At 30.6% G+C, this 15,234-nt stretch overlaps 1 protein-coding gene across 1 annotated transcript; it reads left to right on the forward strand.

Annotated features, from left to right (window-relative positions):
- Positions 1–221: 221 nt before the first annotated feature.
- On the forward strand, positions 222–7,035 carry LOC106127846 (ATP-binding cassette sub-family G member 4-like). Its single transcript, XM_013326127.1, has 11 exons — positions 222–520; positions 2,555–2,672; positions 3,297–3,486; positions 3,626–3,771; positions 4,055–4,214; positions 4,477–4,649; positions 4,720–4,873; positions 4,988–5,156; positions 5,234–5,334; positions 5,555–5,710; positions 6,082–7,035. Exons 1-11 carry the CDS (start codon positions 358–360, stop codon positions 6,439–6,441), a joined length of 1,890 nt encoding a protein of 629 aa, XP_013181581.1. The 5' UTR covers positions 222–357; the 3' UTR covers positions 6,442–7,035.
- Positions 7,036–15,234: the final 8,199 nt, after the last annotated feature.

Genomic DNA, 15,234 nt, shown 5'->3' on the forward strand with positions numbered 1-15,234 from the left:
TTCTCTTTCATTCTATTTGAAATAAACAAAGATGTCAGTTTGTTATATACAAGTGTATCAGAGTGGATATCTATAGTTAAAATTTTATATATTCATTGATTCATCGTAATACTAAATGAATAAGCATGTATAGCAATTTATTCTTTCGCTCTTGTTCCATATATGGGTGCTTTGGAATATTTAGCATTCGTAAACATATCATGTTCAGTAGGTCCGCGACATTTGAACGAATATAATGTGCGATTGGACGTATATATTTATACGTATGATAAATTTTACAATTTTTAATTCGCTTTAAAATTAACAACAGTGTGAACAACCTTTTATAAGATAATAGTGTGTACGTTTCGTTTAATAATGTCAACATACAAGAATGTTAGTATTCCGAATGAAGAGCAAGGAATTGACGAGTTTTTGTTTCAAGCTGGGACATCTTTGAAGGCTTTAAATAGTATTGCAAAACGACCACCTGTTAATGTCTTGTTTAGAGACATTGAATATAACGTCAGTTCATTTCGAGGTAAATAGAATTACAAATAATAAATTGATAAAATAATTAGACAAAATGAATACTGTCATTTATTCGTTTAAATTAATTTGTCGTCCACAATCAAGATGCGTAAAACCTTCGAAAGAAAATTAAAAAATAAAAATAAAGTGATATCTATGTTATTTGTATATAAACACACAATATGTTTAAAAAGTTATCTGTAAATTTTTATTATTATATTTGATACTAATCTTAACATATAATAATTGGACCGATATATCTTCGTTGTGAGGTCTTAAATTCCAAATAAGTACATATAACGCTTGTTAATTACATATATATGAAAACGATTAAAAGGTCCAATTTATCGACGTGACATAAAATAATACGATTAATTTAATTCAAAAATAGATAAATATTTCCTACTAATATTTGAAAAAAAAGTTTAGTTGAAAATTTGGATGGATGAATTTCTATCTTTGTTTATATTGATTTAACGCAGACATCATTGCAGACAACAGCTAGTAGAATTTTCAAATTAATTTTTAATTTTGTCTTACTGAAAATAAAAAAAACATTGTTAACAACATCATGATCAGCCTTTGTTTATCCACTGTCCAATGTAATTTAGCATGCAAATAGTTTTATTAGAAACTATCTGTCGCCCACGATTTCGTCCGCGCGGTAATAAAAAATAACTTAGTAGTCTATCTGTTCTTCCAGACTATATTCTAAATCTATGTCGATTCTCAGCAAGATCTATACATCTGTTCTAGAGATACCTTCAAACTAACATCTATCCATCCAAATATTATTATTAAATATATATAATATTAGTAAGAAGTAACTTGTACAAAAAATATCTAGTGAGCCTAAAAATGTCCTAATAAAATTCCACTAAAATCTGTCCCGTGTTTTAAGAAATATATATAGAACAAACATACATTGCATTTTATTTATATTATGATAGGTCAAAATAAAGTCGCGAATATACGACCTTGTGATTTGGAAATCGTGAAATAGTAAATGTAACCTTTTAACATAACTGGTATCAAATGATAATTAATTTGCTCGATGTTTGAATGAATTCAAACATCATAATTTGCTGGCTGTAAACAGAGTTTCGGTAATACTTATAAGCTATTAAAACTATTAAAAGTAACCTTAATATAGTTGCGGAAGATTATTAAATATGTAAAACAAGTTCCAAGTATAAAGTTACCGTGCATTTTGCTTAAAAAATTACACGAAATAATTAAGAAAAAAACTTGTTTGTTTTTTATATAGACAAATATATAAAAACTAGTTTAATTAAATCATCTTAAAGTACAACATATCCAAAGAATTGATCTCAAGGAGATGTTTAGATGTATCCAAGCTCTACTATTACTTCCTAACGCGTTACTGTTCCCACTGTCGAACTACATGTTACAAATGTCATCGTTCTTGTTCTCTTTGGAATAACACATAAATTAAAATACTGCAAATACTCTTTGTTTGAAAATTGTATTTAGAAGTTACAATACCATTGCCATGCATTATTTGTGATGCAAATAATTTTAACATTTTATAAACGAGATTCATATACTAATTATAATTAGTCTTAACCTAACTTATAAGAAAATATGAAAAAAAAAAATATATGCTAATGTGGTGACTTAACAATTACAATACTTACTAATTACAATTAATTACTTAGTACAATCAAGTTTCGACTGTTTGCGTACCTTTGGTTTCTGAGATCTCTGTATAAAAACATTGTCCCTGTTATCTTTGACAAAACAGAAATAACAATATGTTTTTAAAAGGGGATTTTGGTTTCAGAAACATACGGTACGTCAGTGCGTATAGGAATAGATGGGATTTCCGAATTTCACTGTGTAGTCGAAATTTCTATATCTTATAATACTATTGATTATGTTTCTGTTTGTCAACAAATTTTTGCTTAAATGAAAGATTCTTAGGTACTATATAAGGGGTCTTGTGACTAGGATATGAATCAAGTAATTTTGTTATAATATAATCCAAGAAAACGTTTTTTTATCCATTTATTTTGTTCTGTAGAAAAACGTCAAATATTGCGCAGTATTTCGGGGGAATTTCGCTCTGGGGAGTTAACATGTATCCTGGGCCCTTCAGGAGCTGGCAAGTCCTCACTTCTTCACATCCTAACAGGCTATAAGTAAGTGCCTTTATTTGTTATATATTTTTCTCGCAGGCGTGAATTTTATATAAGCATCATCATCATCATGTGCTTTAGATATCGCTCAATCGTCCATTTTTATCGATCAGTTTTTAAGTATAAGTAAAGAGTAATAGATGCGTTAAAGATAACTTGAACATTTCACGCATCCATTATTTCTTAGATCTCGCAATTTCTTGATATCATTGGTTTTTATAATATATTTAAGATTGGTATACCATTCTTTTCATCTTATTACATGTTCTTGGTACAGTTTTTTTTTGCACGACTTTCGATGGAAAATTTTAAACAAGTTTGTCGGTCCTTCACTCGAGATTGACGAGTATATTTTCAAGGTCAGTTTCAAACTTATAAACCAAAAACATTAGCAATCCCCTAAAATTCAGTTTCTCAGGTAACTGTATTATTATAAAATGTAACGCTATATAAAAATTACTTTAAAGTTTAAAAAAAATCCAGCTTGATACCTTCACGCGTTTTTGAGAAACTTCAGTCTTGACAGAGGGACGGACAACAAAGTCATCCTATAAGGGTTCCGTTTTGTTCCTATGAGTTACGGAACCCTAAAAAGATTTAATTTTATACATGTGACAATTTTTGTAGCCAAAATGGTGTCAAAGGATTAATACAAATTAATGGCGAAGATCGTGATATGAGAATATTTAAGAAACTAAGTTGTTACATCATGCATGATGATATTCTACAACCAAGGCTCACTACTTTAGAGGCAATGCGAATTGCAGCGGAACTGAAATTAGGAGCAGAAATAAAAAAAGCTAACAAAAAAATAATTGTGAGTATAAGAACGTATTTGTTTTTCGCGTAATCTAAAGTTCTCGAAACTTGGATCATAAAATGTGAGAAATATTTTTTTTTTTAAGTTTTCGAGGGTGACTACTACAATTATTCTTTAACAATTTTTATTATAATAGGTAACGGAGATATTACAAACATTGGGACTATGGAGGCAAAGGCACACGATGTGTGAGCGACTATCCGGTGGCCAAGCAAAACGTCTAGCTATTGCTTTAGAGTTAGTTAACAATCCTCCAGTCATTTTCCTGGATGAACCAACTTCGTAAGTTACATCATAATTTTTACAGAATCTAACTTATCCAAATGCTAATTTCCTAGAGGTTTCCGAATATAATTTCTTAACTACGCAATTAAGGTATCTTCATCTTTAAAAACACTCAGTAGGTTTGATACTGATTTTAAATTAACTTCTTCTTCTTCTTGAGGTGCCTCTCCGACTAGCGAAGGTTGGCGATCAGTTCTCCATATTATTTTAAATTAACTAATTTTGCTTTATTGCTATTTTATTTATTGTATTTTTTGAATGTTAGTTATTTTCTTTACAGAGGATTGGATGTGGTGTCCGTGAGACAGCTGTTACTTTTACTGCGTCTGCTGTCTCGTCAAGGTCGTACTATTATTTGCACAATTCATCAACCCTCAGCATCATTATTTAATATTTTTGACAATGCTTACGTGATATGTGGAGGGCAATGTTGTTATCAGGTAAAACTTTTGCAGATTAGATTTTGCTCCTTATAGATTGATAATTGAAAATCATCAAATATTTCGTTTGTACACTGCAATTAAGATATTTTCAGGATACATTTTAATATTCATAACAAAAAATTAAACGAAAAATCATACTGTAAATTTGGTATTCCATAAATTTTGTAATTATGTAATCAAGAAAAAAAATAGCAAGATAGACGTTGTTTTGCTAATCTGGTTTGTTGCATTGTGTTACCTTGGGTTTTTTATTTTACAGGGTGCTCCTTCTCAGTTAGTGCCGTTTTTAACAGAGGCTCAATTTATTTGCCCACAATCGCACAATCCTGCCGATTTTGTGATTGAAACTTTGGCTGCAGAAATAACATCAAGAAATCAAATGTCAGATTTATGTCAAAATGGGAAAATAAGCAGATGGTCTAAGGACATGTCGTAAGGATACTTTTATTTTTTTATTTTAATATTTTCTTTTTATAAAATAATCGTAAGTATTGTTTTACAGGGTTCAATTAAGTACTTTAGAAGAATCTGGAAACAACAAATGTATGGAAGAAGTAAACAAAGATAAATTCTTGAATTTGGAATATCCAACATCATTTTGCACACAATTTTTAATTTTAATAAAAAGGGTTTATTTACAGAGTAAACGTAAGCAGGTGATTTTTTTTTTAATTTTTAAAAAACGAATTTTTTGTTATTCAAATTTTGGTACTAGGCGAAAATTTTCGAGTAAACTAGAAATAAAAAATAAATAATTTGTCTTATTTCAGCTAAATTGGTTTATACAATTAATGCAATATATAATATGCGGTTTTTTCATTGGCGGCATATTTTATATGGTTGGAAATGAAGGCAGTACACCAATGGCTAACTTCAAATGTTATATCTGCATGCTTGTGTTTGTAATATACACTTATACTATGGTTCCTATTTTACTCTGTAAGTATAATTTATAGTTAAAAATTTTAATTTTTTTGTGGCAAAAAATACTTTACAATTTTTTTTTGTATTTTCAGTACCAATGGAAATAAGAATAATTCGACGCGAGTACTTCAACAGATGGTATGGACTTAAGGCATATTACGCCGCTCTAACGTTCTCTACAATTCCACCAGCGGTGTGTAGAATTATATTTATATAGTCTTAAAAACTTTGCAGAAAAACACTAATTTTTGTTTTGAAAAAAAAAAATTAAAAAAACTCTTAAATAGTTGGCTATGTGTTCTTTCAGACTATGCTCTATATCTCTGCCTAACAAACATCCATCCATCCTTACATACAAACATTCGCATTTAGAGACAGTTGTATGTTTTCTAATTAAATATTTTTCTTGACAGATATTTTTTGGAATGATTTTCATAACAATGACATATTTCATGTCAGGTCAACTTTTCGAATGGCATCGATTCATTTTATTTTCAATAGTGGGACTCTTAACTGGTTTCTGCTCCGAAGGTCTCGGTTTACTTATTGGAACAATATTTAATAGCACAGTAAGTTGAAAATTGTATTAGATATTTTTGGCAAAAGACTTATTCATGTAAAATGTTTATCTAACCCTTAGAAGTATTCTAGAGGAATAAAATCTATCCAATGGTTTAGAAAGCCATAGAATTATTAATTAACTAGCTGACACAATCGACTCTATCCGAGCAGGATAAAAAAACTTAACTAGTAGCCTATGTGGTCCTCCAGACTATGTTCTACATCTATGCCAAATTTCATCAAGATCCGTCGATCCGATCCAAAGATATCTTCTTACAAACATCCATCCATCGATCCATCTAAACATTCACATTTATTATTTTAGGTATGTATCAGTTATATAAAATTATGTTTTATTTATTAACAATTTTATTTTCAGAATGGTGCTATATTAGGACCATCTATAATATCACCACTGTTAGTGTTGTGCTGCTATGGCATGGGTTTCGGTAGACAAATAGAGTCAGGAATGAGGTTTCTGATGTCCTTGTCGTATTTGCGATATGGTCTTACTGGAATGACTCTACCAATGTACCAGAATCGTACTAGAATGCATTGCTCCGAAGATATATGTGTATACGGAGATCCGACATACGTACTCCAAGAACTCGGTATGGAAGGAGATACTTATATTATTCAAATTCTTGGTTTATCTGTATTTGTTGTACTGTTTAGGGCAATAGCTTTTTTCACGTTACGACATCGTCTAGCAAATGAATATTCAAACAGTATTATTTAACATTTAATTTTGTAAACTATGAAATGATTTTTAAGTTAAGATTTAATTTATAATTTAATTTAAAAATATAAGGGTTTGAATTAATGTTTTTGATTAGTAAAGTAAACAGTGATACCATATTTTAAGATAAGGAAAAAAGGAAAATTATGTAGCGAATGTATTATATTAGGCAAACTTGTATGACAAAATGGGTATTTCAAGTTACCAATAAAAACTATAATAAGAAAAGTCCTCGTATTAATAAGTGAAAGAGTAATTTCTTTCTACCACTATGTTAGTTACCGGTGTTAATATTTTGAAGTTATTTGAGATAAATAAATTAGCAGATCCATAAAAGTTTGTTATAACACAAACAGGAAGGGAACTAAAAGCTCGCTTTGAAAACTTAAAATTTGCAAAGGGTAAGATTTAGTAAGCCAGCAAGTGGCAGTTAATTAAACTCACCAAATTAAACCGAACCGAGCCTGTCAAACTTTGCTATGTTTTGGGCACTAAGTTTTCAGTTGTCAAGAGCTTTGGTTAAACATAGGCCAAAACACTAAATTAAAACTATATTTTTTTTATCCTTTATTAAAGTTGATTTAATTCTTAATAACAAGCGTTTTATTTCTTTTTTCGTAAAAAAAGAGATTTTTATTCAAACATTTATGCGAAAGATGTTACTTGTTAAGAATATATTTGTTTTTGGAATATTCCATTCATAAATATTAAAAATGTTTTGTTCTTAAATTAAATTTTATAATAAGTTTAACTCATTAAACTATATAATATAAATAAATCTACTTTGTTTTTAAATCAACAAGTAATCATTGTTTCGGCTGCTTGAAGCTAGGTAGCACCCGTAAAGGCACTACCTACTCGCTGCCTGGGACAAGCTCCCAATTGGGTGACCGGTGATAATAAGATAAAGTAAGGGACCTCGTCTTGCACCTTGCGGCACGCAACTCGGACCTCACTTTGCGCCGGTAACACCGATCCAGGACCCACAAAAGAGTAGCCAATTTTGCTACGACCAAAAACGCAGGAAAATCGCCCAAGAGTTCACACTTTAAATTAAATTGTGTAATTCCTCGGGGTCAGTCAAAACGCGTGCGTGTGGTCTCGGTAGAAGCTGTGATGCGACTGGTGTTGCGCCGAACGGCGCCCTATTTATATGCGCGCTAAGCAGGTAGCGCTCGGACCCCCGCATGTTTCGACTGACCCTGTAGACGTATCTTTATTTGAAAATAGTTACAAAATAATTACAAAAGGACATTAAAAGTACAAATGGAACACAACATAATATTATCAATTAATGCCGCAATATTTCAATTCACATACATGTACACGCGAAGAAACAATATTATAAATTCACATATGTGTTACAGATTAGTTAAATTAACAACAATATTCAATATAAACTAACCTTATACAAGTCTAGATTACTAAAACTACCTTAACATAATCTAGTCACATTTTTATAAACACATATTATAAACATGTATGGGCAGTGGTATGCTACTTCGATATTAATAACATAAAAAATCAATTCACGCGAAAGTACATTCTGGTAAATAACCTATCCAACAAATGATTACAATAATATATAGGTTATAAACAATTTACATTAAACTTACATTACAGTGGCGATGTACCTTAAGAGCTATACCTACATACATACACGAGTTACACTGACTCTAACTGGGGATAAATCTGTGGCGACACTCACTTATTTCACATACTAATTTCACTATATCACTTAATATCGAATATCACTATTTTATATATTTATTATTTACTTGAATTCCTTCTTGGCATCTGGTCCCACGGTTCTTGCACATCTTGCAAGCCATTATACAAATTAGGTGCAATAAACTTAAAACATTTTATGATTCCCTCGCCGTGGCCGTCTTTTGCATCTATTGTCAAATTTTAAGAAACATTGAATTTTATTATTGTTTAATATTTTTAAGTTCAAAAATTCCTTGCTCTAATGGCTGCAGTAAAATAGCCAATCTGCAGCTCTATTGTCTTTAAGGAATGCACATTTCGTTTCTCGTATTTTTAAAATTATCTTTACTTGTTTATTGCTTTACTACAAAAAATTCCTTTTGATGCTAGTTCCTTTAAAAAAGCCAATTAACATTTTTATGTTAAATTGATATTCGACGTCTTGATTATTTTAATTCAAAATAAACATATTCGTCGCCAACATCATATTCCACGGAAAATTACGAATTTAATGCTCCTTTACTCTTCAAATTCGATAAAGCAGTGTAGGCTATATGGATGACTACATTACATACTCATGTACAAATCTTGGAAAAACATCCAACCCAATTAGTTGGGTAACACATATTATTTGACATTATAATTTGGTGCCAAATTAGCGCTTTATTGAAATTTGCTAAAAGTTGCTCTGGAAATTTTTCGTATTGAATTATACACATACAACTGGTTAGTTCTGTTTTTTTTTTAGATTTGTAACATGTTTATTAAGTACGTGTTTTGCACCGTGGTTTTACCCATCACAAGATCCATACGATATTGTTTTTTAGGGTTCCGTACCTCATAGGAAAAAAGCGTAACCCTTATAGGGTCAATTTGTTGTCCGTCCGTCTGTCTGTCAACACCCTTTTTTATAATAAATTTTATTGTTTGTTACATAAAAAGGCATGATATAATTCATCTCATATTTATTTTGTGGTTAATTGGTATGTCTCTTTTTTATTTCTTGCCGACGAAATCGCGGGCAAAAGCTAGAATTTTATAAATAATTTGTTTATCAATTTATTGATATCTTCCATATTATCATCTTCTAAGGGTGATATAGACATTGTAAAGGAATTAAATTATGAAAAAGTATTTGAAAAAAGAGGTCGGGTAAAGAGGTTATGTTAAAGAATAAAAAGTAGCTGGCCGGTTATTTTGTTTTGTTCTTCTGTTTATGATTCATTTTTAAACAAAGTTTGTTGTCAATTGTTTAATTTGAAAATCAATAGTTATGGTAATTTAACTTTGTGGAAATGGTTATTGATAGTGTCAATACAGATTAAAGAAGAGATTACAATTTGCTGTATCGTTTAATAGTATTTAAAAAAATGTTGTTGGTTTGACGATAATTGAGAAGTTTAAAATGGTGCAATATTAATGAATATAGTTCGATACATTCCACGGCAAGGTCTTCGATCCCGGCCTTTTATGCCACAAATGTTGCACAACTGTGAACGATGGAAATGTTAATATTTAAAACGCAGTAAACAAATACAAACAGGTAAATTCCTAGAACAATTTTATAAGTACATTGGACTGAGCTACTTTATTTGAAGCATTTCATCGAAATGTTGTATTTTTTTGCTTTTAACAAAAAGAGTAAGTTTTAAGATAAGTGCTGGTGAATAAAAATGCCTAATCACCCTTAACTTCGGGTAGGCTCCGAGCCCCTCGGTGGGGACGTATAGTGAGCTGATGATGATGATGATGAATAAAAAATGACCAATAATGGATAAATATTAACGCACCTATAATGTAGGTGTAAATTATGTAATTTACGAGATCAATTGATACCATTGTTTTGGTTATTTTTATTCTCATGAAGTTCTCCGGTGTTTCTATATTTATTGTGGGTTTCTATTGCATTAATACTTATATAGACATAGAATATATCTCACATTCTATTTCAAATAGATGAAAACCATACTTACATTTCCACCTATATTTTATATACCTATTTTATAAGATTTATTATAAAACAATTTGGTACTGTATTCTGCTATCCTTTTTATTAGCAATATAAATTAATCGTCATTCTAAGTCTGATTTTCATATTGAATCTATTTTATCAACGCTGACCTTTATTAAGTGCCCCGTATCATATACGCATAATAGTGAAGATACCTTATTCTCGCTTACAACTTTAATATTTCGTTAAATTAAAATACCGTAAGAAGGATTTTATTAAATTAAAGTGAACTAGTGAGTGATCAGTATTTTAAATATTTGTCTTAATTAGTATTGAGATAATATTCCCAAATAAAACTGTATTCTTTGAATAAAAATAGAGCTTAGTAGTAATTAAACATACCAAAAGTGCAGAAAAAAAGGCAAATAACAGTAAAATACGATACATCGCGTACACAAAACTGGATTTAAATACTGCAGGTGCTATTTATATGTAGATTTGTAAATGAATTTTAATTCAACGGGTTCAAGATGTGGAAAATTGTTGCATTTAACTACGGCAGGACGAGCTATTGTTTGACTCAAATTATAACAGGAATAGAATGATATCTCAATTATTTAAAAACATTAAAATTCCGTCAGGATTTAAATTTGCATTTTATTATCTAAAAAGTTAGCAACTTCGTTATTTATATAGAATAACGCGTTTATTGACATATACAAATTACGTTTTTTTTATATCTGCGGCCACACGAAATTGCTGAAATAGCGAAGCGACCGTTGCTCATAGACAACTACAATTGCTGATGAGTTGCCTACCTTTAATGAACGGAGGAGGACAAGCACAGAAAGAGAATATTTTACGTTCCCGTGCATGACCTCATCCGAAAAATCTAACCCATCCTTTACGAGAAAGAGGACTAAAAATAGGCCTCCGGTACCTATAATGAAAATAAAATTAGTTTAACTGAATTTAGACGTGTGCAAAAAGGAATTTAAATTATATTAAACAATGAAAATGGGAGACTTTTGGGAGCTTGATGTACTTAATGTTATCGAATTTCCGGTAGCTGTAGGTAAAGCCACTATCGGCTGTCCGAACGTTTCTACTACTAACAATGCAAACATGTTTAATTATTTGGTTTATTTGCTTTTAATTATCAGCTATAAATTACTAGAATAACACTTACCTTAAGGCTCAGATGTTAACAAGATTATAAATATAAGCAAAGCCTTTATGTAAATAAAGAACAAAAGGGACGTTTAAATATAAATAATTATTTATACAACAATTTTCTGTTGCTGAATAATCTTTAAAATTATAGAACTCTAATTTCATAATGAAAACAGCGCCTAATACAATACGACCTTCGCACTATTCAGACGTAATATTAGCCTTAAAAGGATCCCGAGCCGACGATAATATGAACAAAGCTTATTTATACACGGCACCCCTTTATTAGCGCGGCAGATTATCTCAGTTGGAAGATATTGTGGGTCGCCCATTAGCTTCCGGCAGATTCTTCGCAATGTGACTAAACCAACCTTATCTATTTTGTGTATTACTAAAGTCAATGTTTACATTTAGAATTTGCATACATCCAAAACAATACACAGGTTTACAATAATACAATGTTATTACTAGTATGTGTATCTAATCCTCGAGAAACAGTGACCTGTGTGTCCTCCGGGATCTTAGCTTTGTTAATTGTCACTTTAATACATTGCTTAAAAATTTAAGAGTTACTTAAAACAGTTTTCCCCTTATGTGTAACTAAAATAGCATAAAAGCATAACATTATACTTCATAAACACTTCAGATGTTAAACTAATAAATATTTGATATCATCTGTGCTCGCGTGAGGTCTGCGAAATTAACCGCACCGTTTAGATAGTGTAATTAAACACTAAATTGTATAATATAAGATCCAGACTAGCGTTAATATGTTCGAAGTTTGTTCATTTTCTCGAGCCCCTTTATTAGCAGGGAATATTATCTCAGTGGCGCGATGTACCGTTCATTAAGTCTGACTGCGACTCCGCAATACCCCCATAGCCATGATAATGGTGACTTTATTTAGACAAATTAATAAACAATAAATATATAACAACAACCAATTTCGTTTATAATGAAAGGAACACAAACAATAATCTGCGAGATCTCATTTTCATGATTGTATACATTACATAAGCTTACATGTTTTGGTGATGTTTTTTTTATGAATCATTTAGATGTAAGAAAGATAAAACTGCTTTCAGGAGAGGTGTAAACAAAAGCTCAAGTATTTTTAACTTTGAATATTTTATATGTAGAGTATATAAAATTTTCTTATGAATATTTCCACTCGTTTTGAATATCATTTGAGTGTAAAATTTCCAACTCAACCATGAACATGGCCGGCGGTTTAATTACTACTGATGATAGCATTTACGCGAGAACTGCGTTGCCTTGTACAGCTATTTCTATGGTAATTTTAGCTCCCTACACGGCTTCCTCGATGGACAGTATAGAAATGAGTTTTCATTCATGTTAATGATAATAAAGTATAGTATTCTGATACATAAATTACAATTTAAAAATAACAGACAGACAGACATGACAGTTTATTTTTCTATAGTATTAGTCATAGTAGCGGATGGTGCTAAATGAATTGACATATTGCTAAATAAAATATCAAGGCGCGTAGATCTTTCTTGTATAATTCCGTATGATGTCTCTATCATGTCATATTTAAGTTGTTACTATGTTGAATTCGAACCGCTATTTATAGAATAAATAATCGACATAAATCAAACACTTATTTCCTCAGAAACAATGAGAGATTCGTTTAATAATTCAATGTTAAACGAACTCATCATTTTGCAATATCGTAGCTGAAAAACTGGCTTTTTCAATGCGCGCAACAAAGCAAATTGTGAAAAGTTTTTGATGAGTAATTTTATGTTCCGCATAGCGGAAAATTCACTAGTACACTTCGAGTTTTAACACTGTTATTAATTTGATTAAGAATATTCAGTCTTTACGTTTAATCAGTTAGAAACAATCCAAAATAATAATACATTAATTCCCCAACAATTTGATTTTACAAGTTTATTCCTCACAATATAAATTCACGTATGATGTTCAAAGTTAAGAGAATTTACACGTATATTGTGTAGGCAAACAAATCTTCATAACGCTTATGACTTTCCATTATAATATTTTCCCGTTTATGCCTTCCTTTAAGAAGTTGTTTACAGTAAAATTAATACACGAACGCATTTTGAACTACATTGGATATGCGCTACTTGTGACGACATTTTTAATAATTTTTGAAGGTGATAAATTCATTAACTCGATGTCTTCCAAAGATAAGTAAAGGATGGAAGTGACAGCCTTTTATTTAATTAAAAATAAAACTATTAAATAAGAATATTTTATGAAAAAATATTACAAAGGAAATCGATTCGAAAGTTAATTAAGATTGCAGGAGAAACGTTACTGACGCGGAAAATAGCTAAAGGAATATTTAAAGTCCGTGTCTGTGAGGAATATTGATGAGATTGCTTTACTTATTATTTTCTACTTCAGTTTTAAATTATTATAAAAACGAATTAAATTTAAATAAATTAAAACTTTCAAAGTTCTAAGGTACACCTTAAAACATCTGTTATTGGAAATAAGAAATTATAATACATTTATTTAACAATTTTACCTTTATAAGGCTGTAGTCACGGATTTATTAATAACAGACATGTTCGGTTCGTATCATCAATTTAATTCTAATACTCCTAAAATATTGTTGGACACTGTTAAATCAAACATCATTTTTTAACCCTTTGACCGCCGGCGATTGATATTAAGGACGTCAACGGGGGTTATAAAAGAGTGTGTTTTATTCTTAAATATATCTCAACAAAATTTCTTCCGGTATTAGTAATTTGTTATTTGTTTTTCTTGATCGTATTTCGGAAGCGGTCGTATAATCATGTTTTCTGGTAATGTCTATATGAGAGTGTGGTGAAGGGTTGATAAAAGTTTTTTTTTATAGTTAGGCTGTGAAACTTTACTAAATAAATCTACAGAGAATAAATGACATTGTCTGTCATCTTGAGAAATGTGTTACTTACTCATTTCCATTGAATCCGACTAAATGAATGTAAAATTACGCGACAATATTATGATACAGTACTATGATAACTTTACCCACAAACACGTATTGTTATCTATTCCTATAAAGGGGATGAAACTGAGGAAAATATATTTTTGAACAGTTGTTTTCACAGTGGAAGCCTACTGTAAAAACAGATTTAATAAGTGTTTCAACATTCACATTACGTGACAAAATCTTTTCACAATATTGCCAACATATGAAACATGCGTGAATATGTTATATTAAGCTCGGTGTCGCATGTTCTACTTAACCAACTTCCGGCCTAACTTAATGACGGTCGATAAGTAACTTGTGTTATAAAACCGCAGTAAATTTTTTATGCCATATCTTTCTAACTTTGTTCATGTATTTGACTTTAGAACATTGCGGCCTTTATACGCATAATATGGTTCCTTATCACGTATATTTTAATTAACTTATATATTAACTTTAATTAATTATTACTTAAAAGATAAAAAAATGTTATATTTCATCGAGAGAAAACTCTTTACTCAATTAATAACCTAGATGGAAAACAATGTCTTCTTTTTTTAAGTTGGAACCTACGATTGGTAAACTTCTTTCACGTTATTTGTCTAATTCATTACAGCATTGAGATAAACTGGTACGGTATAATCTAGCCTGATAAAGCGTGAAGCAGGATAATAATCCACTGAATTAGCAGAGCGAGTGGGGAGACTTTGACGAGGGTCGGCGCTGGAGAGAAAGGGTTTTCATTTATAGATCATTATTCAGGACGACGTAGTGTTAACAATAAATATGTAGCGGTTTTGGGTTTTGTAGTTAACATACGAGACTAAATATTTGTATACGAATCTATAAATAAATATAAATAATTCCAACCTGTTAACGGATAATTTATTATTTGATTTGGTTATAGTAATTGCACTGGATGCGGGCCACATAGGACCGGGCATTGTGGCAATCGATGGGGGAGGCCTACGTTCAGCAATGGACGAATTGGGACTGAATATGATGA

Source organism: Papilio xuthus, unplaced genomic scaffold, assembly GCF_000836235.2.
Source record: "Papilio xuthus unplaced genomic scaffold, Pxut_1.1 DF828952.1, whole genome shotgun sequence".
In the NCBI taxonomy this organism is placed as follows: Eukaryota; Metazoa; Arthropoda; class Insecta; order Lepidoptera; family Papilionidae; genus Papilio; species Papilio xuthus.